The sequence below is a fragment of the Centruroides vittatus genome, unplaced genomic scaffold, assembly GCF_030686945.1.
Source record: "Centruroides vittatus isolate TY-2023 unplaced genomic scaffold, ASM3068694v2 contig_355, whole genome shotgun sequence".
Classification (NCBI taxonomy): Eukaryota; Metazoa; Arthropoda; class Arachnida; order Scorpiones; family Buthidae; genus Centruroides; species Centruroides vittatus.
This window is the reverse complement of record NW_027122178.1, coordinates 1145340-1171539: the sequence shown is the minus strand read 5'-3', so window position 1 is coordinate 1171539 and position 26200 is coordinate 1145340. Positions and strand designations below refer to the sequence as shown.

The following is a 26200-nucleotide window of genomic DNA, read 5'->3' as shown; positions in this document are numbered from 1 at the left end:
CTTATAGCAGGGTCACCAAACTACAGCCTGTGAGGTCAGTTCATCCAGCTCATTGCTGCATTGTGCCACAAATGAGCTAAAATATAATTATTTGTATGGAAATATCATAGATTGAAGATAAACTTAATATGTAGAAAAATTAAAATAAGTGTAAGTAAAAATGCCAAAATTGGTTCTAATCTGATTTTTGCATCTGACAGTAATATAATATTTAGGAAAATCAGTGAAATAAAAAAATTTGGCAACTTTCTGCGACTTTGGATATCAGAGTGCTTTTTGTGTAAGTACAGTACCTGCAATGAAGTTTCTAAGAAAAGTGATTACAAGCTGCTGCTGCTGTCATCAGGTTTGTGTATTGGTAAATAAATGTATTGGTTATCTTTATTTTTTGTGTATACAGTATACTGTATTGAACAAAATAGTTATGCGACTCATGTTCGTCATTTTCTCAGTTATCCAGCCCACTGTGAAAAAGTTTGGTGACTCCTGGCTTATAGGTTCCAGTCTTCATTTCCTTTGTTTCATTCACACTCTTATATTTATTTTTTTAGGAATAGTATCATTTATTCTAGTGCAGTTTAGTAATCTTTATTTATTACACTGTGATTACATTTCATTAATTAAATTATTTTACTTTATTTTAAATTATGTTCTGCTTGCTTATTGTTTCAACTAACTTCTGTTCTCTTTCTATTAAGTAAATAATGTCTGATAATTTCCATGTTTGTTTTTCTCGTTTTGTATTAGTTTATTTTATAGTAGTGAATAACATAATCAATGCTTTCATTTTATTTATTTTAGTTTATTTAGAATCATACTGGTTGTTAAATAAATAGGGGTTTTTGTAGCACTTCAGTGTTATTTGGGGATTGTGAATAAGGTGACTCATAACATCATTAGGAGGTACGAATTTTGACCATAATAAATAATGGATAAGCTTATACAGTACATGTTTATGAAATTTCAATATATGAGTTGTTTGTAGGTGTTTAGTATGCTCTGTGTCATGCTGTATATTTGGTTACTTCCTGTAAGGAAAATTTTTTGACAGAATATTATTATTATTATTATTTTATTAAATTTTTTAATGAAAAGTTGATATGAAAATTATTGTTATAGTAATATACTTTTTTAATGATTGCACACTATATTTTAATGTATTTGGTCTTATGGCTACATAATTTGATTTTTTATATTAAATTTTTTAGGCTTTACAAGAATCAACTTTAGCAAGATTTTCGTTATATGTAAAGTTTGATCCACTTTTGAAATCAGACTCTCCAGGTTTGTTAACTTTTTTAAATATTCAAATTTTAAATTAGTGATCAAATTTGTTTTCAAATTACAATATGTTTCTCTCTGTAATCTGAAACAATGAATCCTGCAGAAAATTGTTATAACAAATAAAATCTTTCAATAACTGTACCTGTGGAGCATCCATTGAAATCATGACATTTATGGTATGCAGTTTAGAAAATTCATCTCATACATCAAAACACCATTTTTCTGTTATACTTCATTCTAGATGTGAAATAGATTACTAGAAAGATATCTAATTTCTTATGTCAAAGATTAAAAAATATCTATTAAACAAGAACATTTTTTTAGCAAATTACTTTATTTCACTTATTTATCTAATGATGATGATGATAAGTGTTGAAAAAAATTCAGAAAAAAAAATTGAATAAAAAAAAATTATATATGGATAATATGTGATGAAATGAATTCCAAAGTTGATTGCTAAGATCCTTTTGGTTGTAGAAAACACTAAGTTTAGTTTATACAGATATTTACTATGAAGGTGAAAGCACATTACATTAGCTATTTTTACATAGTAAATTTGATTTTCACTGGCATTTTACAAAATGAAAAAATAAACAATGAAGTGAATATAGCAAATTAAAACAAAATAATAACTTGTTTCTAACACACGATGCAGTATAATCCAGCAACCACTTGGCTTCTTTCATCTTTATTTCAGTTGATACACATATACATTCCGCGTTTCGGGCCTAATATGCCCTTCTTCAGTCAACTTGTATCTTCTCTGTTTGGTAATGTTCTGTTGTCGAACTGTATGCATTTCTTGCACTAGATGAAGTCAGCTGTTTCTGTTTCTGTAACTTGTTTTGATAACTTGAAACCGTGTCGTATTTCTATTGTTTCAACTGAAATAAAGATGAAAAGAAGCCAAAATAATAACTGATAACAATAAGTTTTTTAAGTTGGTTTTGTCCATTTACACATTAAAAGAAAATTCCAAAATTAATTATGTTGATTACAATCCGTCACCAAGTAAAGGAGGCATATCTTTTGTTTGAACAAGTTTTTTTTTAAAAGACAATTTTTCATATCGTATCGATTCTGCCTTATTTATCAAATAAAAATAATAAATGTTAAAATAAACTAAGAAATGTAAAAAGAAAATAATTTTTTAATATTTTGATTATAAGCTTAGTTCGTATAGAAAACAAATCACTATGAAAACATAACAAATACTTTGAACAGCAACATTCTTTCCAGTAAATTTTTCTGTTTTGAGAATTGTAATCACATTTTAACAAGTTTTCCACTAGCAAAAAACATTTTCCACTAATTGGAATAAGTAATCTCTCAAAATAAGAGAGAAAAAGACTTACGAACAGTAGTTACAAAGAATTTACTTTTTAATTATGTTATATGAATGTTGCTGTTCACAAAGTATTTGTTTTCATAGTGATTTGTTTTCTATATGAACTAAGCTTAAAATCAAAATATTAAAAAATTATTTTCTTTTTACATTTTTTAGTTTATTTTAACATTTATTATTTTTATTTGATAAATAAGGCAGAATTGACACAATATGAAAAATTGTCTTTTAAAAAAGAACTTGTTCAAACAAAAGATGTGCCTCCTTGGTGATGAATTGTAATTGTTAAACCATCTGATAGGATGCTGACATTGTTTCATTTATTCACTTACTGTTTGGGGAATGTTACACGGAGATTGAGAGTCATTGCAATGATTCCCCATCAAGTAAAACAGTCATTGACTGACAATATATACTGGAATCAGAGTGCTGATTTTTGGGGGTTGATTTCTATGCCCTTAACACCTGAAGTAATTCCAAATATCTCATTCAAAAGATAATTCTTTTCATAAGTAGTGTGCAAAATTTCAAGATTTTCTATAAAGCAGTTGCTGAAACATAAGCAATTGAAAAGTATAAAAAATTGCCAAAAAAGTTGTATTTTCTTGTTGTCTTCATCCAACACTGCAGACACTCCTAGAGAAAAAACTACCAAGTCTAGAAAGCCCCAGGTCTAGATTTTAAACTTAAGCCTGTCTTGTTATTAGTGAGGTACTGGCAAAACTTCTAGGTCAATAGGTCAAAGTTCACAGGGCTATTTCAGTTTTATTCCTTACTTTATGCTTGTAAGGATAAAATTGCATTGAAACAAATAATTTTTATTCAGAATGTTACTTGGAATTACAAAAGCTCCAATTTATGCCAATTAAAACTTTTTATGATGATTTTCCTAAATAGGATTTGAAAAGCATGTCAGCAGCATGTTCAGTTGGTGCATAGTCAAGTTATGATTATCATTTAAATGTATATAATTATTTTTTAGTTTTCTAAATTCACTTTATAGTGATGAAAAGAACAAGAGTCTATAGCTTATTAGGAGGATGATTATTGCCTCATTTATCTTAACTAACAGTTCTCTGAAACAATGTTATGTTATGCTATAGAATACCATAAATTTATCATCTTTCAAGATATAAATTAAAATGGTTGTATTTAATATCAATAGCAGCATTCAGCACACCCTGTTGTTCTGGAACAGTTTATTTTTTATAACTTAATCAGTTTCAAACTCATGGTTTAGAATTGAGAAAATATGGCTTATTATCTCAGAAATAAAAACCAAAATTTTTAATGAAACATTATTAAATTCATTCATTTTTTAATTGAATTAGCTTAGATTAATTTTTTATACTTAGAAATAATTTGATCCTAGTCTGTATTCTTTTCCTATTTATGCGCTTTGTTTTTAAATATATAATTTCTATCATTTTGTAAATTTAACAAGTAGAAAAATAATGATATAATTTGTATTTTTAGTTAAGCATCAGTCAGGAAATAAGAAGAGTGATTCATCAAACAAGTATGCAAATATTTGTAATATGAAATACTAGTTTATAAAATAAATAAATAAATAAATAATAATAATAATAATAATAATTTTACAATTCTTTTAGATGTGTAGATGATCAGTGTGTAAATAATCAGATTGATGACAATTTTTCACCAAAACACTTAAATAAAAGTAGTGATAGAAATGATCAAACTTCTGTAGAGATGGTTGGCAATATGGCAAAAAAACAGACTATTGGAAGTGGAAAATTGATTGATTTCAGCCCCTCACCAAAAAAGGTTAATGACTTTATTCAATCAAAATATTATTGTTTGTTTTTAATTTAAAATTTATATATAAAAATCCTACAAATAGAAAGACTCTTGTAATCCTGCCAATCAGCAATTAGATAATGGCTCTTCTCATCCCCTGCAAGTAAGAAATTCATGTTGTATTAATTAAATATACATAATATGCTAATAATTACTTCATGAATTTTGTTTCTAGGAAACAAAAATGTTTTCTGAGGATGAAGTCAATCAAGCTTTGAAAATGCAAGAATTATTGTATCAAGAAAAATTAATAAAAAAAGATAAGGAGTGGAACGAAAAGCAAAAATTATATGATAAAGAAAAACAACAATTAAAAAACCAGAACATTGCACTAAAGCAAGCATTAGCAGTAGCAAGGTCTGCTTAAAGAATATATGATAATTTCTGTCTATTTTTAATTAATTAATTAATTAATTGAACAATTTCAATTTTATTTCAGTTTTGTTGCATTAGAAATGTCAAAAATGTTTTCATTGTTTAAAGACCAAAAAGAACAAGAAAGGGTGGAAATGACAGCCACAAATCAAAGATTGATTAAAGAAAGGGACCAAGTAAGTATTTTAAATATTTTCAGTTACTAATCATTAAAATAATTAGAGTTTTAAACTTATTGCTTTATTATTAAATTTTTTTTTACTCCATATAAATACATTAAATTACATGAATAAAATTAGAACACTATTCAGATTCAGAATAATTATAGTTATTGCAGGAATTGTTTTCCTAACAGAACAGAATATTATTCTGTTATTTTTCTTCTGCATTAATGAGTCTTGATGGTATTATTATTGAAAATAAAAGCAGATGTCATACAGTATGGATTTTCCATAGTTTCTATGGAAGTCAAGTGTAAATTATGGACTCATGGATAATCCTTTAAAAACTACAGAATGGTCTTTTATGCTCTCAAATAAGTGCACTAATGCCACAACATGTGTAGATTTGTTTGAATAGAATAGCCAATATGCCAAGTCGCAAACCAATGACATGGAATGTTCAGACAGCAAGTCCTTTCAGTTTGCAAGTGGCTAAGGGTTTGCCTAAAAATTGTTCCTGTGTAAGACCAAGTTGCATGGTCAGACCTGTTCAAAAATGACTCATACTTGTATCTAAAAATGACATGTACTCTTCTGACATCAAAATCACACATGCTGGAAAATAGTGCATTACAAAGCTTGATTTATAAAGCAGTAATGTAAAAATTTTCAACTAAATGTTCTTAATCTCATCACATCAATTGATGATAATTCAACAGTCTTGAAACACACTCGTCATAACTGAAAGCTGTTGTGTGTGTGTGTGTGTTTAACTACATCATAGACATACTGAAAGAATTTTATTTCTCATCCATGATAGTGTAGATTGATTAATTACACAAACATTAATTACATAATCAGTAAAACTACAAAATTGAAAAATGGAGAAACTTTATAAAATTCAATAGGAAGGATAATTGACAGAAATAATGTATTATGTCAAATTTATAAAATAAATTATGCTTGTTCAATTTTTACATATGCAGGGATGCAGAATATTTTCAGGATCTAAAAATTAACATAAAGGGTATTAAATGAAAAGAATACTTTAAGCATATGTTTTCATCATAGGATGGCATATACAATTATAAATTTGATGTAATATGTTGATTAATGGAAATAAAAATTGAAGTCAAATGTAACAGATGCTGTCACCAGCATCACAGATAATCTATTTTTAGCATGATGGATCAATTTATGGCCTTTTTAACATTCAAAAATGTAAAATTTCTTTATAACAAGCAGTTTTTTTTAATAAATTTTAAAACATTATTGTCAAAATATATCTACAAAAAATATGAGAAATAAAAGAATATATGTTTATAAAGTGATTATAAAACTTTCTGAATTATTTGATTAAATAGCTAAATAAACATTTTTTAAATTCACTAAATTAATTTGCAAATTTTTTGTAGGAATGAATGAATATTTTGTTTTAATTTGAGCCAACATAATTTAACCCATTAAATAGTGTTGAAAAGAGTTTTGAAATAAAAATAGGTTTTTTTTGTTGACTGTTTTAAAGTTTGGTGTCAATTTTTCATAAAAATAGAAATGATGGTTCAGTTTACTCATGCACGAGGTATAAGCTATTTGTATCTTCAAAGAAAGATACATTATCTACAAATATAATATATTTAATAATAAATTAACTAAACAATTAATTAAAAATAAGTGTCTTTGCATTGTTCAATTCTTTTATATTCATTAAACTCCTCCAATCAGAATTCTGCTCGCTTGTGTGTAGCATGCTCTCTGTGCAAGTGGTTTATGGTTAAAGAGTGAAATGTATAAGGCTCTGGGTTGTGTTTAATTAATATTTTATAGGTCATTTAGTGACGCTATAAAGATAAATGAACTCTTTTTTTAAGAACTGTGATAAAATGGAATTTTTATATATACAGTCAAACTTCTATGTAATGAAGTTACTAAATCCTAAAAAAAATTCACTTTAGGGAAATTTCGTTATTCAGAAATTACACATTTCGATAAATAAAGTATTGTTTTAATGAAGTTTTTTTTATTGTTTTACATAATTTAAATTAATATAAATATAATATACAGTAATAACTAAAGACTGGATTTTTAGGTACCACACCTTTTTTTTATTTTAAGGGAGTGTTAAAAACTATCTGAATTAAGCATAAATATTATAAATAAATGTATATCAGATGATAGTGGGGGTTTAGTGTTGTCCCTTTTTGCATCTATTATGATGTTTAGCACTTTTTGTAGTTATTCTTTTTATATTTGTACTTAAATGACAATTCCATAGGTAATATGATTGCTACCAGTGCTGAAGCATTCATGCCTTGCTCAGTGAGAGGGATTAACGATTAGTAAGAGAAGTCAAAATTTAGTGAAACTCAAGTTTTAATGTAATTAGAGAATTGTGATTTTGTTTGAAAGAGTGATATACATAGTAATAAAAACATTAAATAGAAATATTTGTCAGAAATCATTACTAAAAAGCAATTTATGGGATTTTCTTCATTACAAATGTTATAAAATTAAGAATACTGTCAAAAATAATCTTGGAAACTATGTAGGGAATAGAACAATGAAGGAAGGTATAGTATAATTATGATCTGATTGTCATCAAAATAGACATCTCTCTAACGATTGTCTTTTCCTGCCTTTCTCAAGCGTTGTTGTCATCCCTCTCATCTCCCCTCGTCTGCCTCTCGTCTACATTCCCCTTGTTTATTTTCTTAATAGTTTAGGAATTTCACTCATTTAACCCCCACATATATTTAGCACAAATCTATCGTTAAAAACCAGATGGTGCCTTGTAGAGAGAGAATTCAAAATTTCCATTGATGAAGGAACTGGAGAGTTGAAAAATGGCAAAAAGATTGACTAAAGGCAAACTTTGTGAGATTTTACAAGAATTTAAAAATGAAAAAATTATTTCCAATGGAAAACTTATTCTGTGTGATGTCTGCAGTGTGACAGTAAATGTTGCTGAAAAACATCAAAGGTCTAGGATCCAGCAACATATAAGAAGTACAAAACATCAAAAGAACAAATCCGTGAAAGAAACTTCCTCAAGACAGCAACAGTTTATTGGACAGGCCTTGAAAAATGCAGTCAATTCTCCAAAGAATCAATTTTTTCTTAATACTGCTGAAACATTTATTAGGGCAGGAATTCCATTATTGAAATTCAATCAACCTATGTTTAAAAATATATTGGAAAGAAATTGCCAGATGAAAGTTCTGTTAGGAAGAATTACTTGCCTTCTGTCTATCAGGCAACTTTCCAAAAAGTGTTAAGGACTGTGGGTGAGAATCCAGACTGCTTTATCTTGGATAAGACTACTGATGTCTTAAATAGGTATTGGTTAAATATCTTGGTAGTTCCTCTAACTGGTGAATATGTGAAATCTATATTGCTGAAAACATTTTTTTGAAAAACCAAACAACACAGTCATCATAAAAGCTTTTAACGATGCATGCTCAAAGCTTTGGCTAGGTTGAATTTGATATGACAATATGATTCTTATTCTCTCAGACCAAGCATCATACATAGTTCTTGCTTTTAACAGTTTGAAAGGAAAGTACCCAAATATGGAACATGTTACTTGTTTAGCCCATGCTATTCATAAAGTGTGTGAATGTGTTTGCAGTGAGTACTATGTAGTAAATTCATATATGTCTGAAATGAAAAAAGTGCCCAACAAGAGTTTAGCGATATAAGGACATTATTAGTCTGCCTCTTCCACCTTTTCCAATAGTAACTCACTGAGGAACTTGGATAAATGCTGCAGTGTTTCATTGTGAAAATTTTCAGATTTCAGAATTACTTAAACAGTTGAAACCAGAAACTGCCATCATATATAAAATTAAACAGGTTGTAAGAGACCAAAAATTGGAAGAGAAACTTTATGCAGTACACATTTAAGTTCTTAGTAGAAGCAATAAAAAGTTTGGAAGAAATCAGAAGTACTATAGAATGTCAGTAGGGAATAGTTAAAGAAACTTTAGATTGTTTAGAGGGAGTTGCAAAAGAAAAGCTTGAGCAGTTGATTTGGAAAAATCCAGATATTTAAGAACTTGTTCAATGTAAAGACATGAATCAGAGAATTAAAACACTATATGCTCCACTTCTTACTGTAGAAGTAGAAAGATCCTCTATATATAAACATTTGTTAGGAGACAAGCAAATGAACTTTACAGAAAAACACATTGAATGATAAATATTATGTACAACAACAGATTTTTATTTGAATAAAACTAATTGTGTTTTCTGAAATGTAAGTTTTTGCACTTATTTCTGCCCCTTTTCAGCCTTTTTCCAGCACTTTTTTTGCACCTAAATAGTCATCTTTTAGTAATAACATAATATAAACACAGTTTTAATTTTAAATAAGTTTACATTTGTGTTAAAATACTTACAACTTAGTTCAACTACATTTTTGTTTAAAATATTGTAATTTTTTGTTGCACAGAATAATTAAAAAATGTTCTTTCTTCACACTTATTAACAGCATTAAAACCGCTTCATCTACATTGATGTAAACACAGGTTCTAGCACATTTTCTTGTAGGTCTCACCTCATTGGCTAATTTCAAAATTGATTTGTGATTTGTTGTTATGGTTGATAAATTACTCACAGGAATTCCAAACTTTGCTATAATGTCTTTCTTTTTTGAGCTTTTATTAAAACTTCTTGCAACACATTAATTTTTTTTACTAATGTTTAATTAAACAGTACATTAACAGTTCTTCAAATTCCAACTGGATGACTTACTAAATAAAATAAAATCTCAGTACCTCAAAAATTAGTCCAGCAGTTGTGAAATTATCACCTTTCTAACATTTTCGACATTTGTAATTGTAAATTGTTTATCTGTCAATGATAGCATTTGGACCTAATCTTTCTCTCTTTCTTCTTTACAAGAGTAGCTGTGAGGGGACAGGTTAAATGATGGTTTTAAAAATTAATGACCAATATTTCTCACACTTGGGCCACAGTTTTACAAAGGATTTACAGATTGATACCTGAAATTGAACGTAAATTTGAACTCAACCCAGAAGGAGTAATCAACTTTTAATGATTAATGGTTCTACAAATTAAAAAGCTTGTTATATAGAAATTTAACTTTGTTATTTAGAAGCAATTTTACATATACTTTTAGCTGAAAGAGCAGTGTACAATGCAAAAATTTGCTATATATAGAAGTTTGTAATATGGAAGTTTGACTGTGTATATTTATATATTAAGTAAAAAAAAAATATTAATTACATTTATAAAATTCATAACATAATTTTATAATTTATTTCGGATGATGATCTGAAAATGTTATAACTTATTTTAGAATCAAATTAAGATAGTTTATAAATATCTTAAAATTGGAGCTGGGAGTGGAAGGGGGAGCACATCCCATCCATCCCCACTACTACTAATGGCCCTCTTCTCAGAGTGGCATCTCTGAAAAAGTATTTGAATATACTTTCTAATCAGTTCTTTAATAATTGTATTTTAGCAAGTTAACTATTTTTCATTATGTTTGCACTTTTGTATATATTTTTTGAGATTAATTTCACATACATATGATGCTACAGATACATTCTATGTATAATTTCTTCATTTAAACAATTGCTTTCTTATAATATCTCCTGAAAAACATGTGAATAATTTTTATAACAAATGTAATTTATTTTGAAAATTAGGTTGTATGATTTGTGTATTGGCTTAAATATGTAATTGCTGTTTTCTTTTAGTAACATAAAATGTACATTGAAGAATGTTTTTCTGTGGATCTTATTGACATAAATATGATGTAGGAAAATGATTGTTTTTAAATTTTATTAATAAGTTTTAGATACTATGAATTATTCATTTTAATTAGTCAGATCCAAATGTGATACCGTATTTTACGGACTATAAGACGCACTTTTTTCTTCGAAAAATTGCCTCCAAAATTCAGGTGTGTCTTATAGTCTGTAAAAAACGGTAAGTGTAAAATTGTATTATCAGTTAACATGAAGTTCTTTTGCATTTTCGTTAATGATTTCATTATAGAGTACTACAGTAGAGAACCGAAAATCGGAATTAATTGGGGACTGGGGTTGTTCAGATTAGTGATTTGTTCCGATTACCGATTATGTACGAATAAATATATCAACCTGTCCGATGTTCAGATTTTTCTCCGTCACTTCGTGTTAAATTTTCATTGATTTTAAGCCTAACGAAAATTTTTATAATTATAATCGAGGCTATCGTATCGTTAAAATTATTTAAAATTATTAAAAACATGAAAATTATACTTTAGAAGTAAATTTAGTATCAAAAACGTTTGATTCAGCACGACACAGTCCGACAGAAAATCGTTCCGATTACCGGGGTTCGGATTAACGAGTCTCTACTGTATATATTCATTTCATTTCAAAATATTATAGAATATAAATGGCATGAGCAATTGTAAAAAATTTTATTTTAAAGTTATTTTATGTAAAATTTAAGTTTCTTTAGAGACTTTTGAGTTTACATTAATTATAACATTTAAGAATATAACTTATGTTTATATATAATTTGTAATACATTATATGAAAATCTTTTAATTTATAATTTTTTTATTAAAATTTTATGGCATTATGTCTTTTGTTAAATTATTTATTGCATTATGCTATTTTGATATTTTTTATTAGGCATTAGAAGATCTACAAAATGTAGAATCTGCTTTTGCAGATTTACATCGGCGATATGAAAAAGCTAAGGGTGTTCTTGAGGGTTACAAACAGGTAAATTGTATTTCAATGCTATAGGTTTTAAAACTAACTTAAGTTTACTAAACCAAAGTTTAGTAAAATTAAATTCATTTGAACATTTTTCTGATTATTGGTATAGAGAAATTTTGCCAGAAATGTTTTTTGTTTGAAGTGGCTAGACATTTCTGATTGTTAGCATAGATTTATATGAAATAATATATTCAAATAAAGTTAGAGTTTGCTGTAAGGAAATAAAATATGATTTTATTGATGTAATGCATGGTTAATATTTCTAAAACTTAAAAATTCACTTTGTGACTTTCGTAAATATATTTATTGAGTAATATTTATGCTTTAATGTGTGTATTCTACATTTCCTAAAAATTAAATTGAGAATTAAAATTGAATAATTAGGTGTATTTTTAAAATTTGTATATTTAACTCTTAATTTATGCAATAGAGTGGTTCTATATAAGTCAAAACTAGCATTTACAATATATGGAAAATGATGGGGTGGGTTCCAAGGTTCCATTTTTAATTAAACATTATAAAATGAACAAAAATTTAATTTGTATCTATACCTTCATTTTTCAGTTGAAAATCCTGTTAGCGCTGTTATTAACTTCTTTGAATCCTAGTTTTTTTTTTTTTTTTCTAATTATAGTAATTTACTGAAGACATTGGTGGTCTTGTCTCAAGAAATTTCATTATCAAAACTGTTTTTTAATCATTAGATACATATATATGTATGTATGTATGTATGTATGTAAACATCTCAGCTCAACCAAACAGTTGCTAGATTAAATTGGGCTATTTTGTTGCTACTATTAATAGTCATTAATTAATGCAGGATTGTAGTACTTACTGATAATTAAGAATTAAATGTTTGAAAAAAAATTTAATTTTGAAAACAATAATAATTTATTATTGATTATCATACATTTAATTTCAGTGTGCTTCTTTTATATTTCAAATAAATAAATTATAAAAGAATTTTTAACAACTATGTTTTCAGCATATCTTAAAAAATTTATTGTGCCACTTCAAATTTCAACTTGTATTACTTTTGAATTTATTATTTCTTGACAGGAAATCATTTTTTGTTGGCAGTTTTAATAACTTCTTTAATTTAGAATTTGAAATACAGAGATAGTTCTTAGTTAATCTATTTTAAATTAATGCAATTTTGTTTTAACATAATTTATTAAAATATGGATTAAAATAATATCATTGCTGTTTTCTAGTAACATGTTATTGCATTAACTAAGAACTATCTATGTACTTAATTTTTAGAATAATTTGGTCAGTTTGTAATTAATTTATAATAAATAGTAACTTTAATTTTCAATTAGATTTATTATTATTTGATGTATTTGTTTGAAATGTAGTAATTTCTATCATATTCAAAATTATTGCATTTAGTAATACTTTATATCAGATTCAAAGAAATAATTATGCTAATTAATATTTTTGTAGAATGAAGATAAATTAAGAGACCAATGTAGTGAATTACAGGATAAAATTAAACAGCAAGAACAGAAATTTGATTTATTAAGGTTACGCACAGAGGAAAAATTAGAGAGGTATGAAGAATGGAATGTATTATGTATAAATACTAAATATTTTTGTGTATATTGCATTTATCACTAAATTATTTGGATTCAAAAGAGTAAAAAATTTTTTAAAAAGTGTGAAATTTATATTGGTAATGTATAAAGTTTCTTCCACTCAAAAACAATGTACAGTAATAGCTCAATATAATGGACCTCATATTGCAGATGGCTGATTTTGGTCTGGCTAAAAGTATAGGAAAATTATAAGGAAACTCATTTGCTATAATGGACTATTTTTCAGGTCTTGCAGACCACTGTTCTTCCATTATAATGAATTTAGTTGTCACTTTATTTATTTTGTCATAGTTGTCATTTTATTTATTTCATTAGAAAAAATAAATACAAAATAATGTAAAATTTACTTTTGATGTAGATTTTTACATTATGTCTAGTTTTTGTTTTTTCTGCAAGTAATGAGTCTTGGGTTTGTTGTGTAAAGTCATCGATAATGAAAAGCTTTAGATTTACTGATAGATTAATATATAGTTTTTTAAAAGTTTAATCAAAAAATCTGGCTTATATAATTTACAGACAAAATTTTGTCTACTATATAATTGACTTTTGTCCTCAAAATTGAGAGTAATGGAGAAGTCAATATTTCTATATACAGTATAATCCTCTTATATTTGTGGTAAAAGATTGACCAAAATGAGACAAAAACACATTGACTTGGCATCTGGATCTGGAGAAAATATCTGCAAACTGCAGATATTTACTCCAGGTCTGTAATCAAGATCCATTCTAACATGATTTTACTGAATCGTATTGGACTTTTGATATAACAAATGAGTTCAAAATAATAGAGAGGTTGAGGCATAAGTACAAACGTTAAACTTGTATAACAAGCAGAAGTGCCGTATTTTACGGACTATAAGACGCACCATAATTTTTAAGCAATTTTTTAAAAAAAAATACCTATAAGACTCACCTGAATTTTGGAGGGAATTTTTTGAAGAAAATAGTGCATCTTATAGTCCATAAAATACGGTACACGTCTGACGTTTTAAGTCCAAGTAAAAGACCTTACAGCGCTTGTTCACAACACGTGACTCGTGAATGTTGTGCATTGACTCGCAGGAAATTTGTTGAAAAAATGATGGATACATTTAACATCGAGGGTTACCAGCAAAGGTAAATAAACAAATTAAACTGTTTAAAAGTATTTATAGGATGTTTAATAACACTAAATAATTATTTTTAATTAGTGTGGTGTCTCCTATCGTACAATTACCTCCTACTTTTGTTGAAGGAAGTAGTGGTTTATGTAAATTCAAAAGCAGCTCGGAAAATTAACTTTTAGAAATTTACAAACGTATTACACTGTTGATGGTAGAAAATGCTGTGGAAGAACAAACCTACCTTAAGATAAGCTATTATGAAGACAAATATATGTAAATTCTATAGGCACTTCACGTCACTTGCTAAAAAATTGAATAATTAAATAATTTCTGGATTAAAATCATCTGTTTCTTTACAATATTATTTGTAAATGCTTAAATAATTATTATTTTAACCACAAACACAAAAAATGAAGAACTTTAAGCCAATCGTCTACTCACCATTCTAGACATAGCAAATGCCATTATTGACCGTATAGCATTGCCACATGGTGGCGCTCATCCGTCCACCATTCATGTTTTGGGCTGAATACGTGTGCCTCAACCTCTCTAATGAGTAAACACAATAAAATGAGCTTTATTTATACAAATCAATTTCTTTGATACTGTGGTGGTCTGTTATATTAAGATTTTACTTTATTAACATTCTCTAGTAAGATTTGTTTTAATTCAATTTTTATGCATTTAGTAATTTTTATATTTAAATATTATATGATAAAGGTGTAAGAGTTTCTTTTTTCTTTTTAAATATTAAATGATGAGTATGAAAGAAATGAATTTGTCTTAAAGAATGAATTTAAAATTTTTAATCAAAGGTATAAAGAGAAATTTTATATAAAAGTTATATAATCTTTTGATAAAATTATAACATTTTACTTTTATTTAAAAAAATTCATGTTTCTATTTACTAAATAGTGCCAATACAGAGCTTGAATCTGCTAAAAAAGGAGTAGAAGCAGAAGTAACTGTTTTGAGAGCACAAGTTAAAAAGGCAGAAATGAAAATAAGTAGTTTGGAAAGGAATCTTGAGCAAAAGGTTACATTATTTTCAGTATGACATAAAAAATGAATTTGAATATTATACAGTCAAACCTGTTTTTATGTGGTGGATAGGGACCACATAAAAAAAAATCGCACAAAACTTCACGAGTGGCTATAAAAATTAGTTTTCGCAACACAATTAAAAAAGTAGTTTTTTTATGCGGTCAATAGGGACCGCATAAAAAAAGTCTCACATAGAAAATAACTCAAAACCGTACGAAATAGAATTTATTGACAACAGATGTCAGCTCTTGACTGCATCGTCTCGTCTGTCGTCTGTTTTACATATTTTTGTCCAGGTGGTGTTTTGTTGACTTAAAAAATAAATTATTTCATTTTTTGCATATTTATGCAATAATATTACTATAATAAGTTCATTTCTGCTATAATAAGTTTATTTAGCTATAATAAGTCAACGTGAGACATGACAAATTGCACAAGACTAGTCGCCAACTATACCGCACAAAAAAAAGACCGCATAAAAACAGGTTTGATTGTATATGTCATTTTTTAAAATTTGTTTTAAATTAATTTTGATTTTGCCCCAATGCATTATTATACCATATTTTTTTGTATCATTACAATATTTGCAGTTTTATTTATTACATAATTCTCTATTAAGTTTATTGTAAGTTTTTTTTATTTCAAAAATAATTTATTTTTAATATAAGTATAAGGTTGCTAAAATTAGTTTTTCATTTTACAGAACAAAGAAAACACAGAACTTTCCAATATCTGTGACGAACTGATAGCAAAAGTTGGAAAAACGTGAAAGACGTGAAATATAACATGCAGGGCACAGTTGTAATTATGCTTCTTATTGATGCTTAAGTCCATTGGACAATATATAAAAGGTTGTTAATTTTTAAGCTCTGCAGCAATACTGTTATATTTGTGCCATAATGGCACATAGATTAAAACAAGAGACTGATATCTCTAGCATAACAGTTCATATATATCTATAATTTTTTTATGTTAATGTTGAAAACTATAATTTCATGTATATAAGTCATATGAAATATTCATAATCAATAAACATTGATAATATTTTGCAAAAGGAAAAAAAGATTTGATTAAAACAATAAAACATTCTTGTATAGTGTTTTAAAAAAATATAAATATATATTAAATAGTATATGTATCATTTTTGTATTCTGTAATTACAAAAATTGAAGTTAATTTTTGTAATATGAATGCTTTGATGAAATATTAATTTCATTACATTTTCACTAATGCACTCCTATGACTTGTTGGGGTAAATAAATTTGGTTGATTTTAATTTGTTATTCTGATTTAGAAAATGATAAAAGATTGAAAGTTCTTTGCTCAGAAAAATGCATTACTGTACACTAAAAACTGAGATTTCATACAAATAAACAGTTCCATTGATACCTGTTGTTAAAATTATATAATGTTGATACAAATTACTGTGAAAGTTTTAATTATATTTTTAAACTGTTTGCTATGTGAAGCTAAAATTTTAAATTAGTATGTAAGTAGTAATTATTTGTAATACTTATTTACCATTCTGAGAATTATTCCCATTTTGAGCTTAATTTGCTTTTATTGAAGTAAGCAAACCAATTTGCATTACAAAAGAATTTTGTATAAGTTTTTTTTCTACATAAGAATCAGTTTTTTTTAAAATGTCACTGCAGATTTTTTGATAACTTCAACTGTGATCATAATATTAATTTAATAAATGTCAAAAATTTTTAATATACATCCAAATTTCTTGATGTTTTATAAGATAATTGCATTATTTACAGTTTTAGAATAAAGTAAATAGGATTTCCAAGAGAAAAGTACTTTTTAAATTATAATAATTTATTACTTTTGGGGGATTTAACTTTCCTAGTTATGACTTTAAATATTCATTTTATTAAAAAATGAAATAGTTCCTCTGTTAAAAGTTACCTCTGTTCCAGATAGTGTCACATTTCAATTGAAAAGTACAGTACAATATGTAATAAATAATGCTTATTACAGGGTGTCCGGAAAGTTACTGTGCAGTGAGAAATTTGCAATGACATTAAAGTTTTACGTATGGCATTGCATACAACTTTCAGATCTTCTATGTCCTGCATTTCCACTTGCATTACTGCATGACATTAATGTTTCCTCACTGATATTGTTGTTTTTGGACTATAGATTATGGAAGACTTTTTTGCCAATTGCATAATTTCCAATGGAAACTGGCCAGATAGATATTTGGATCTCATTCAGCCTGAATTTTGGAGTTGCTGGGAGATACTTTCAGCATTGCTGTAGGAGAAATTGCAGTATCCTACGTGAAACTTCACTTTTATTAAAACTATACTAAAAAATTTTCCACTGCACAGTAACTTTTTGGACATCCTGTATAGTCCTACTTTCTATAACAACAACAAATAACAATAACAATAATTCATACAATAATTATAACTATAATTCTATAACAATAATTCATAGCCTGATTTAATTAATTAATGCCAAATGACATTAATTAACTTTATTTTGAAATTAATATTTTTGGAATCAAAGATCTGGGTATCATAATTGGCAAATGCATCAGAAGTTGCAAGTTCAAGTCCTGCTTTGGCCCAATTATTTTTCTCCAGAAATTTTTAAATTAAAAATAAATAAATAAATAAATAAATAAAATTAATTAATTATAATTATTAAAATTTGTATGAGATGGCAGTACATCTGACTACCTCCTAGTCAAATTAATTAGTAACTAACCATTAACATAGCCTGATCATTTGGCATTAATTAATCCTACTTTCTACCCCCCCCCAAAAAAAAAACAAATATTAGCTTATATTAAGTATTTTTTTTTATTCTTTAAGATATCCTCAGATTACATTTGATGTTTCAGGTTAATTGTAATATCTTGTTAAGGTTTATCATTTTTATACAGTTTTAACAGCTCCAAACATTACAAAGTTTATATTTTCCACCTCTTATTTACAGATTATTTCATATAACTTGGCCAAGTGCTGCTGCATGGTACTCAGTTGGGGCTCTGAAAGTTTTATAAAAGTCAAGAGTCCCTTTTAATTAACACATATGTTAACCATGTCAAAGAATTTGTTCCCTTTACTAAGTAAATAGATTTGTCCCTACTACTATGCATTTTTACAGAACTCAGCCAACATTCATGAAACAAGCTGTAAGCCAAATTTCCATTAATGACAACACCATTTTATTCCATTTAAAGTGCTGTGGGCACCATTTTGAATTATTATTATTATTATTTTTTTTTTAAACTTCATAATGAACTTTTTATATAAGATACAGTACATCATCAGTAATAGGACAATGTTTTAAGCACTGCAGAGTGCTTCAAACATATCACAAACCTGTGCATCACCATTGATGGTGCACAAGTTAACACAAAATGGAAAATTGTTCAGAGATTAACTAGTTGATATATGATTATGTAACAAAACCTTGCTTTTGCAAGAAAACAAACTTTTAATATCACAGTGCTTCATTGTCCTACTACCAGTGATGTATCCTGTATAATGTCATATAAAATTAATTATAATATTGATTGTACAAATAGTTACAAGTATAGCGTTTTGATGAGCCAAACTAAAGATACAATATAATGTGATTAGTTGTGCTAATCGAGCTTTCCAGTGCTTTTCAAGTTAATTGAATAGATGGCTTACATCAGTTTTCTTTATAATGTTTTTATTCTATCAATCAAATATAAATACTGGTAAATGCTGTCAATATTCAGAAAGAAAATATACTTATATAAAAACTCGTTTGGAACAGAGGTAATATAAATGCAGAAGCAATATCAACTAGTTGACATTATGAACACAAAACAATTCAAATAATTTTCTGTATGATTAAAAAAAGTTTTATAAAGCAAAAAGTACTTTGATTGTTTTATGATCTTAACTAGCTGATGTTGCTGAAATTTATTCTAAAATGTTTTATTTATTGCCACTATTTGCAGTTAGTATAATAATTTTGTTAATGTTCAGTTTAGATAAATTGTATATTTCAGTTAATTGTTAGTTAGTTATTTTAATAGTAAATTGTATATTTTAGTTATATGTACAAATTATATTTGAATGTATAATTGAGAAACTATATTAAAAATTGAAAACAAATTTCTTAAAGCATCTATTAAACTGCTATTAATTTTTTAAATTATTGGGTTCAAATGTTAAGAAAGGAATAACATTGAAGAATACTAAAGAAAATTATTATTAAAACAAATAATAATTCTCTAAGTGTGGTTTGATATTGATGATCGCTATTATTTTCAATTGAATAACAGCAATAGCATGATATTCTTTCAGAAATCATTTGAAATCAAAACAGAGAAGACTTTTTAACTTATGATGAGCATGGTAAATGCTCTTTTTTTAAGTTTAGGCAGGCCACAATAGAGGCATTTGAGTAGTGAAGTGTTCAACATAAACCCATCTATAAAAATTTTCAAATTAATCTGTACAGTACAGTACTTTAATCATATCCCACAAAGCAGCAGACAGTGCATCCAACTGTTTGATAAATTAGTAGTTCATACTAGCTATTTTGCAAGGAACAAAATAAATGTGTTCCTGGAACAAGTTTATTTTGGAACTGAAACTGGAAAAGGGAAAAATAATTTCATTTCAGTAACCACATATTCACTTAAATGAACAGAACTTGCATGTTTCAATAATTTACACTATTTTTAAATATATTTCTATGTACTGTACACTATATATACAAATTTATATATTAGTTTTAAATTGTAGAGATAATCTAATCAGGTATTTTCTTCACATAACTTTTGACTTGGAGATTTTTACAAAAAAAAAAAAAAATATTAGCTTTAGAACTTGAAGTTATACCTCAAGGTATTAATATACTGTATTAAACAACAGTGCTACAATTTATTTTAAATTTATGTAATAAATTAAAATTTTTCCTCTAATTAAAAGCAATTCCTCATCAATAATTTATACATGTACAGTATTTGTTTTTGCACAAATTGGAGATGAGTAATATTTAATTTCAGGAAAAATAATTTGAGTAATTACTGTAAATATAAATTTTACAAATTGTGGTATATTATTGATGGTACTATATTATTTGCCACATATAAAACATTACTTGGTAATTTGTAAGTTTTTTTTTCAGTCTTTTAGTTTCAATGAATGTCCTTTTTGAAGATAAGCTTGAAAGTAAAACTGAATAGTGTGTGAAATTCTTCCTTGACATTATTAAATAAAAATCTAGTTAGCATTTTCAATCTGTTTGTTGGATGAATGTAAAAAGTTATAGCACATTGATGAATTTCATTCAAATACTTCAACTATGTTGATCATTTCTTTAATATGATTTAAATGTTTATGGTTCCTATGATCAGAGTTTGTCCCTAGAATATTTTGAATTTGCTTTTATCTCTAACTTAGAAATTTATCTTTGATCAAAATTAACGATAAGAGATTATTATATGATTTAATGATGTAATTACTGTTTTTATACAAATCCTGGTCATATGTCCTGATCATCCATTTCCTTTTTCTATGTATTTGAATTTGAGTTTTTTAAATCATATTTCCTGTTGTTTTCTCTCCACTTTAAATTTTAGTCTCCAGAGCAGGTGTCAGCTTACTGCCAGGATTGAAAACAGATGAGCGAATGCACGAATTTTTCTTGGTTAGTCTGTTGCTTCACTACTTGCCTCCCTTGTGTGTGTGACCAAATCCAGATAGATATGTCAAAAGAAAGGTTTAGTATCCGCAGAGTAAAAAATATCAAGTTTTTTTTTATTTCTCAACACCTATTACTAATCTCACTAGCGATGTCTCTCATTTTTACTTTCACGGATGTTATGTATAATATATGTTATCATATATATAACAAGGGAAAGAACGGAAATCGTGTCGAATTTGACCCTCCGATTTTTTTGCAAATCACGTTTTGAGACCACCTGAAACCTGTATTGGCATCTATTTTGCTTAATATCTTAGAATGGAGTAAAGATTAAGAAACGAAATTTGGCATGATGGGTTGTATATAAGGACATTGATACTATTAAATTTTGGTTGTTAAAGGTCGAGAGGGTAAGAAGATAGAAGGGTTTCATGTGTCATATCTCAAGAGGGGTTGACTTAATGAAGAATTTATTCGTTATTAACATTTATACTTTTTGTGAAACATCCCTACCCTCAAAATTAAAGCTTTTTGCCTTTGTATCTGTTACCGGCAAAACCCGATTTCACGCCAAACTAGTTTAGAATTATTATTCAAGTATGTTAATGGTTCAAATAAAATTAAAAGGCAATCAATTAGATGAATAATATTTATTCAAACATAGTCTACTTAATTATAGAAAAAAACGGGGTTAATGTTACCCTACGTATCGAAAGTGGCGGCTCGTCTCCGAGTCCAGCAATCAGAAGACGGAACAGTGAAGACGCGCGTTCTAACCTAACCTAACCTAACCTAACCTATTCTCAATGTCAGCAGATGTGGTAGCTGTATATACGTAACGTGAATGTATGTCTCTTTAATCCGGATTTATTTATTCGAATTAAAGAGACATACATTCACACTAACCTATTTTAATAAATTACCATAATTATTAAGTAGACCATGTTTGAATAAATATTGTTAATCTCATTGGTTGCCTTTTAATTTTATTTTAACCATTAATACTTGAATAATAATTCTAAACTAGTTTGGCGTAAAATCGGGTTTTGCCGGTAACATATCTTCCAGAGAAGGATTCCAGAGAAGGTTCGTGTATTTTCCGCTGCCATTAAGATACTGCAGAACTATAGACAATATAATTGATTTTGAAATTAATAGAAATTCGTTCATAACGCCCACTGTGTTAATAATTGTAATAATTTTTATATTTTAAATTACAAAGAGAGTATTTTCAATGTTTTTACAAGTTTAAAGGTTTTCTAACGTAAACCAAAAAAAAAAAAAACAGCGTGTTACATGCATATTGAGGCTACGTCTTAAAACTGATAAAAATTGGCGGCCGGATGGCTGAGCGGTCAAGATGGCAGCCTGCCACTTTGGGCGACCCAGGATCGAATTCGAACGGGTTGAAAAATCCTCAGGAATTTTTCGGAGGGGGTCCGTTCGAATAAGTCGGGCTCCGTCCCTCAACACCCGGCCGCCCCATTGTGGGCTTGGCCGAACCCATAATGGGCTTGCTAAAAAAAGCCCTCGGTGCTCACAGAGCGGAAAGCAGTGGCAAGTTGGAACCATTTTGCACGAGTCGGTTGTTACAAATTTTAAAATTTAGGACAGACTGTTAAAAGTCTTGATGGATGGATAGATGATGAAGGATAAACAGTGTTTTACATATTAAAAGCCATGACTTCTACTTGATTCTGAAAACAATAAAAATACGATCTGTGTTTTCTGAATTAAAATTTTACGAAACAACTACGCATTTAATATTTTCATCTTTCTTTACGAAACGAAATAATTTTGGAAAATTTTTAGTCTTTTGTTTTGAATGAATAAAATATATTTTAAAATTAATTACTGTTGTATCCATTTGGCCCTATGAAGATTATTGCCTCATTTAGCCCTATAGTTTTCACCTTCCACCGTAAATGGAAAGTGAAAACTAGATCGAATCAGTTTTAAAAATAATAAGTTTTATTATTATTTTTTAAAAATAAGTGAGAAAATTTAAATAAATAAAATAATCAAATAAGTGTTAAGAATTTTAATCAATAAAATAAAATTATTTCCACCAGGTGGAAGCCGAAACAAAATATGGTGGCAGCATGTGGTTGAAATACTTGTGTTACGTTATAATTATTTTGATAAAGGTACATAAATATCAATAATTATAATCATATTATATTAATAATTTTCGTTTTATAGTTATTTTTGGTCATTTAAAATGTTACAAAATTTAATTTACGGCGTAGAAAAGTCCCAAATACTATTAATAGAGGATTATTTTTCACATAGTTGTCTTGCACTTTTAAAATGTACTTTAAAATCAAGATTACAAACAGGAAAACTTGTTCATTTTTTCTGTTTCGAAAATCCTCCAGAAACGTATTTAGATGATATTGGTGAACACACTTCCAATATAAAGATTCACAATTGCTATGTAGACCCTTTATCCTGGGAAAATTTACAGAATGACAATGATTTATATGGTTATGAGTTATGCAAATATATTGATAATTTAAAGAGTGATGAGCCTAGTATATTAATAATAGATTCTCTATCCTATGTTTTACTTCATAATTCAGCTTCAGATATTTATAAATCATTAGATATGCTGAAAAGGAATCAGAGTATCCAAATGGAGCAAATTATATGTTTTCATGCGAGTGTTCATGGTGAAGAAGTAATTGATTTATTCGAACATTTAGCTACTTCAATCGTAAGGCTTTCCGAGCGTTTGCCTTTTACGGCATTGACAATTCATAAAAAATCAACCAAGATTATTAAGGAAGTTGAAGAATATTACATAATTAATATCTGTGATATTCATTGTGTAAAGATGACAATTGAGTCAAAAAAAGTTGCTGAAGAAGTAGATCCGACTGCTAATTTAACTTTTAATCTTCAATTAAAAGAAAGTGAAAAAAATGCACGAGAAAATCTTGTTCTTCCTTACACAAAAGTTAAAGAAGGAAGTGGTAATATATATTTTGAACCAGAGGATGAAGATTTTGAAGATCCTGATGATGACTTGGATATTTGATTTGTGAATATAATTAAAAAGTTTGCTGATTAAGGAAAGACTAAATATTTGAATTAAAATTGAAAGGAATTTCTTTTACAGAATTATTAAAAATTGGTATTCTGCTAATACAGAATGACTACATAAACATTTTGTTTTGATATTTTTGATGTATATTAATTTTAAGAATTATGATCAATGAACTTAAAAACTGCAATATTTTTTGATTATGTAAAAATTATAAAACAGTAATAAATTTTATATAAGTTGATTTGAATCATTCTTTTTGAAAAATCTCTCGATTAATTAAATTCTCTGATAGAATTTAATTGATGAAACTTTATAATAATTTAAATCATATTTAGAAGTAATTCTACTAATAGTAGTAATTATTAAAAAGATATGATTGCATAACAATACATCAGGCTGCTATGATATGTTACTTTACAAAACTGTTCAAATATATTTGTGGATTAAGAAAATCAAAGCTATGAATCCTAATATTTCAATATTTACAAAAATAAAATCAAGCTGCATTGATTTTCAATAGCAATGAATCATTATATAAAAATAGGACACCTCACCTGCTGCTTTTGGCAGTTCACATTTCGTGTTGCTAGTAACCTTGGACATTGTCCCTTTGGTGCCACTATTTTGAAAACAAAATCATATACTCCCAATTTTTATTACATTTTAAATACATTTTAATTTTCCAATCTCATATTATGTAAAATGACAAAGTTTTTAATCAAAATCAGTGATCAAATTTTGAGAATGAACTCAGTTCTATAAGCCACATAGAAAGAGGCCTTGTTAACACTCTGTCTCAATAAAGATTGTATAAGTTATAACTCACATGATGTTTTTGTGTGATTACAATAAGTGGAATCTAATTTATTAGCCTCAATATGTAGCTAATAACACTCAATCATTAATTATTGTTATGACTTAAAAACCCTATATTTGACAGATGTAACAATAAAAATGTTTTTGCTTAGTCACAAATTATGTTGAATACTTTAATATCTATGTCTTATTACATATTAAAGCGTGTGGGTGGGCCGGCGTTGCTTGGGCAAAAGTAACAATACCGAAGATTAAGATTATTACCTTACTCATTTTCACAGAATGCAAGAATTGGGTCTCCCTGTTTCCAGATTAATTAGAATTTTTAGGTGAATCTAAAAATATGTTTGATTTCCCGCAAAAACGAAAAAAACTGCATTTGCGTCTTGCACGTCGCTTTCTCTTAACAATTCCATTGTCACTTAACACTTCCATTGTTGATGGAAGTGAAGTGTTAAGACTCAATCCTGTCCCTCTCCCCCGTGGGAAGAAATTTCGAAAAATCCCTTCTTAGTGTGCGTCCTCGTGACGTACCCTGTGTACCAAATTTCAACTTTCAGCTCCTTACCGTTTGGGCTCTGCACCGATTATTATTATTATTATCAACTTGTCTCGATTATATATATAGATTCAACATGGTTTGTATCTAAGTAGATTGGATTAATCGAAAAAATTTACATTGTTGCTTCTGTCAATATATAGGGTTTCTAAGTCATAACAATAATTAATGATTGAGTGTTATTAGCTACATATTGAGGCTAATAAAGTAGATTCCACTTATTGTAATCACACAAAAAAGTCATGTGAGTTATAACTTATACAATCTTTATTGAGACAGTGTGTTAACAAGGCCACTTATATGTGGCTTATAGAATTGAGTTCATTCTCAAAATTTGATCAGTTGATTTTGATTAAACTTAGTCAATTTGCATAACATGAGATTGGAAAATTAAAATGTAATAAAAATTGGGAGTATGTGATTTTGTTTTAAGGTACAGTGGGGGAAAAAGGACAATGTCCAAGGCAAGCACAAGCATGCACAATTTTTTTATTCCTTTTTGCATCAACAGCAACATCACTGACACAGTAGTGGCAAGTGATTGTCATAGATTGCCTCCAAAACAATATGATTAACTTACTAATGTTTCAATTGAATCCTTCTATATCCTGGCCCTAGTAATCATAGATATTATGTATATGAAACTGTATTCT

The 26200-nt window shown here is 27.6% G+C and overlaps 3 protein-coding genes across 6 annotated transcripts in view; all 3 read left to right on the top strand.

Moving 5' to 3' along the window:
• The window catches only part of LOC136974726 (transforming acidic coiled-coil-containing protein 1-like), a 70861-nt gene extending 53999 nt beyond the window's left edge, over window positions 1–16862 (top strand). For all 3 annotated transcript variants that reach the window (XM_067269671.1, XM_067269673.1, XM_067269672.1), the window contains 10 exons: window positions 1209–1284; window positions 4106–4148; window positions 4243–4417; window positions 4494–4553; window positions 4626–4807; window positions 4890–5001; window positions 11640–11732; window positions 13176–13282; window positions 15346–15466; window positions 16178–16862. In XM_067269671.1, the coding sequence (XP_067125772.1) occupies window positions 1209–1284; window positions 4106–4148; window positions 4243–4417; window positions 4494–4553; window positions 4626–4807; window positions 4890–5001; window positions 11640–11732; window positions 13176–13282; window positions 15346–15466; window positions 16178–16243 (1035 nt within the window). In that variant the 3' untranslated portion in view covers window positions 16244–16862. The remainder of the gene's footprint in view (window positions 1–1208; window positions 1285–4105; window positions 4149–4242; window positions 4418–4493; window positions 4554–4625; window positions 4808–4889; window positions 5002–11639; window positions 11733–13175; window positions 13283–15345; window positions 15467–16177) is intronic.
• Window positions 16863–23209: 6347 nt separating this feature from the next.
• Window positions 23210–24413, top strand: Elp5 (Elongator complex protein 5). Its single transcript, XM_067269659.1, has one exon. It carries the CDS (start codon window positions 23345–23347, stop codon window positions 24161–24163), a length of 819 nt encoding a protein of 272 aa, XP_067125760.1. The 5' UTR covers window positions 23210–23344; the 3' UTR covers window positions 24164–24413.
• Idua (alpha-L-iduronidase) overlaps window positions 23210–26200 on the top strand; it is a 33776-nt gene continuing 30785 nt past the window's right edge. For both annotated transcript variants that reach the window (XM_067269658.1, XM_067269657.1), the window contains exon 1: window positions 23210–23270. In XM_067269658.1, the coding sequence (XP_067125759.1) occupies window positions 23226–23270 (45 nt within the window). In that variant the 5' untranslated portion in view covers window positions 23210–23225. The remainder of the gene's footprint in view (window positions 23271–26200) is intronic.

Bases quoted from the DNA above. Each gene is read 5' to 3' on its own strand.
- Elp5 (XM_067269659.1), top strand. From the start codon at position 23,345: ATGTTACAAAATTTAATTTACGGCGTAGAAAAGTCCCAAATACTATTA.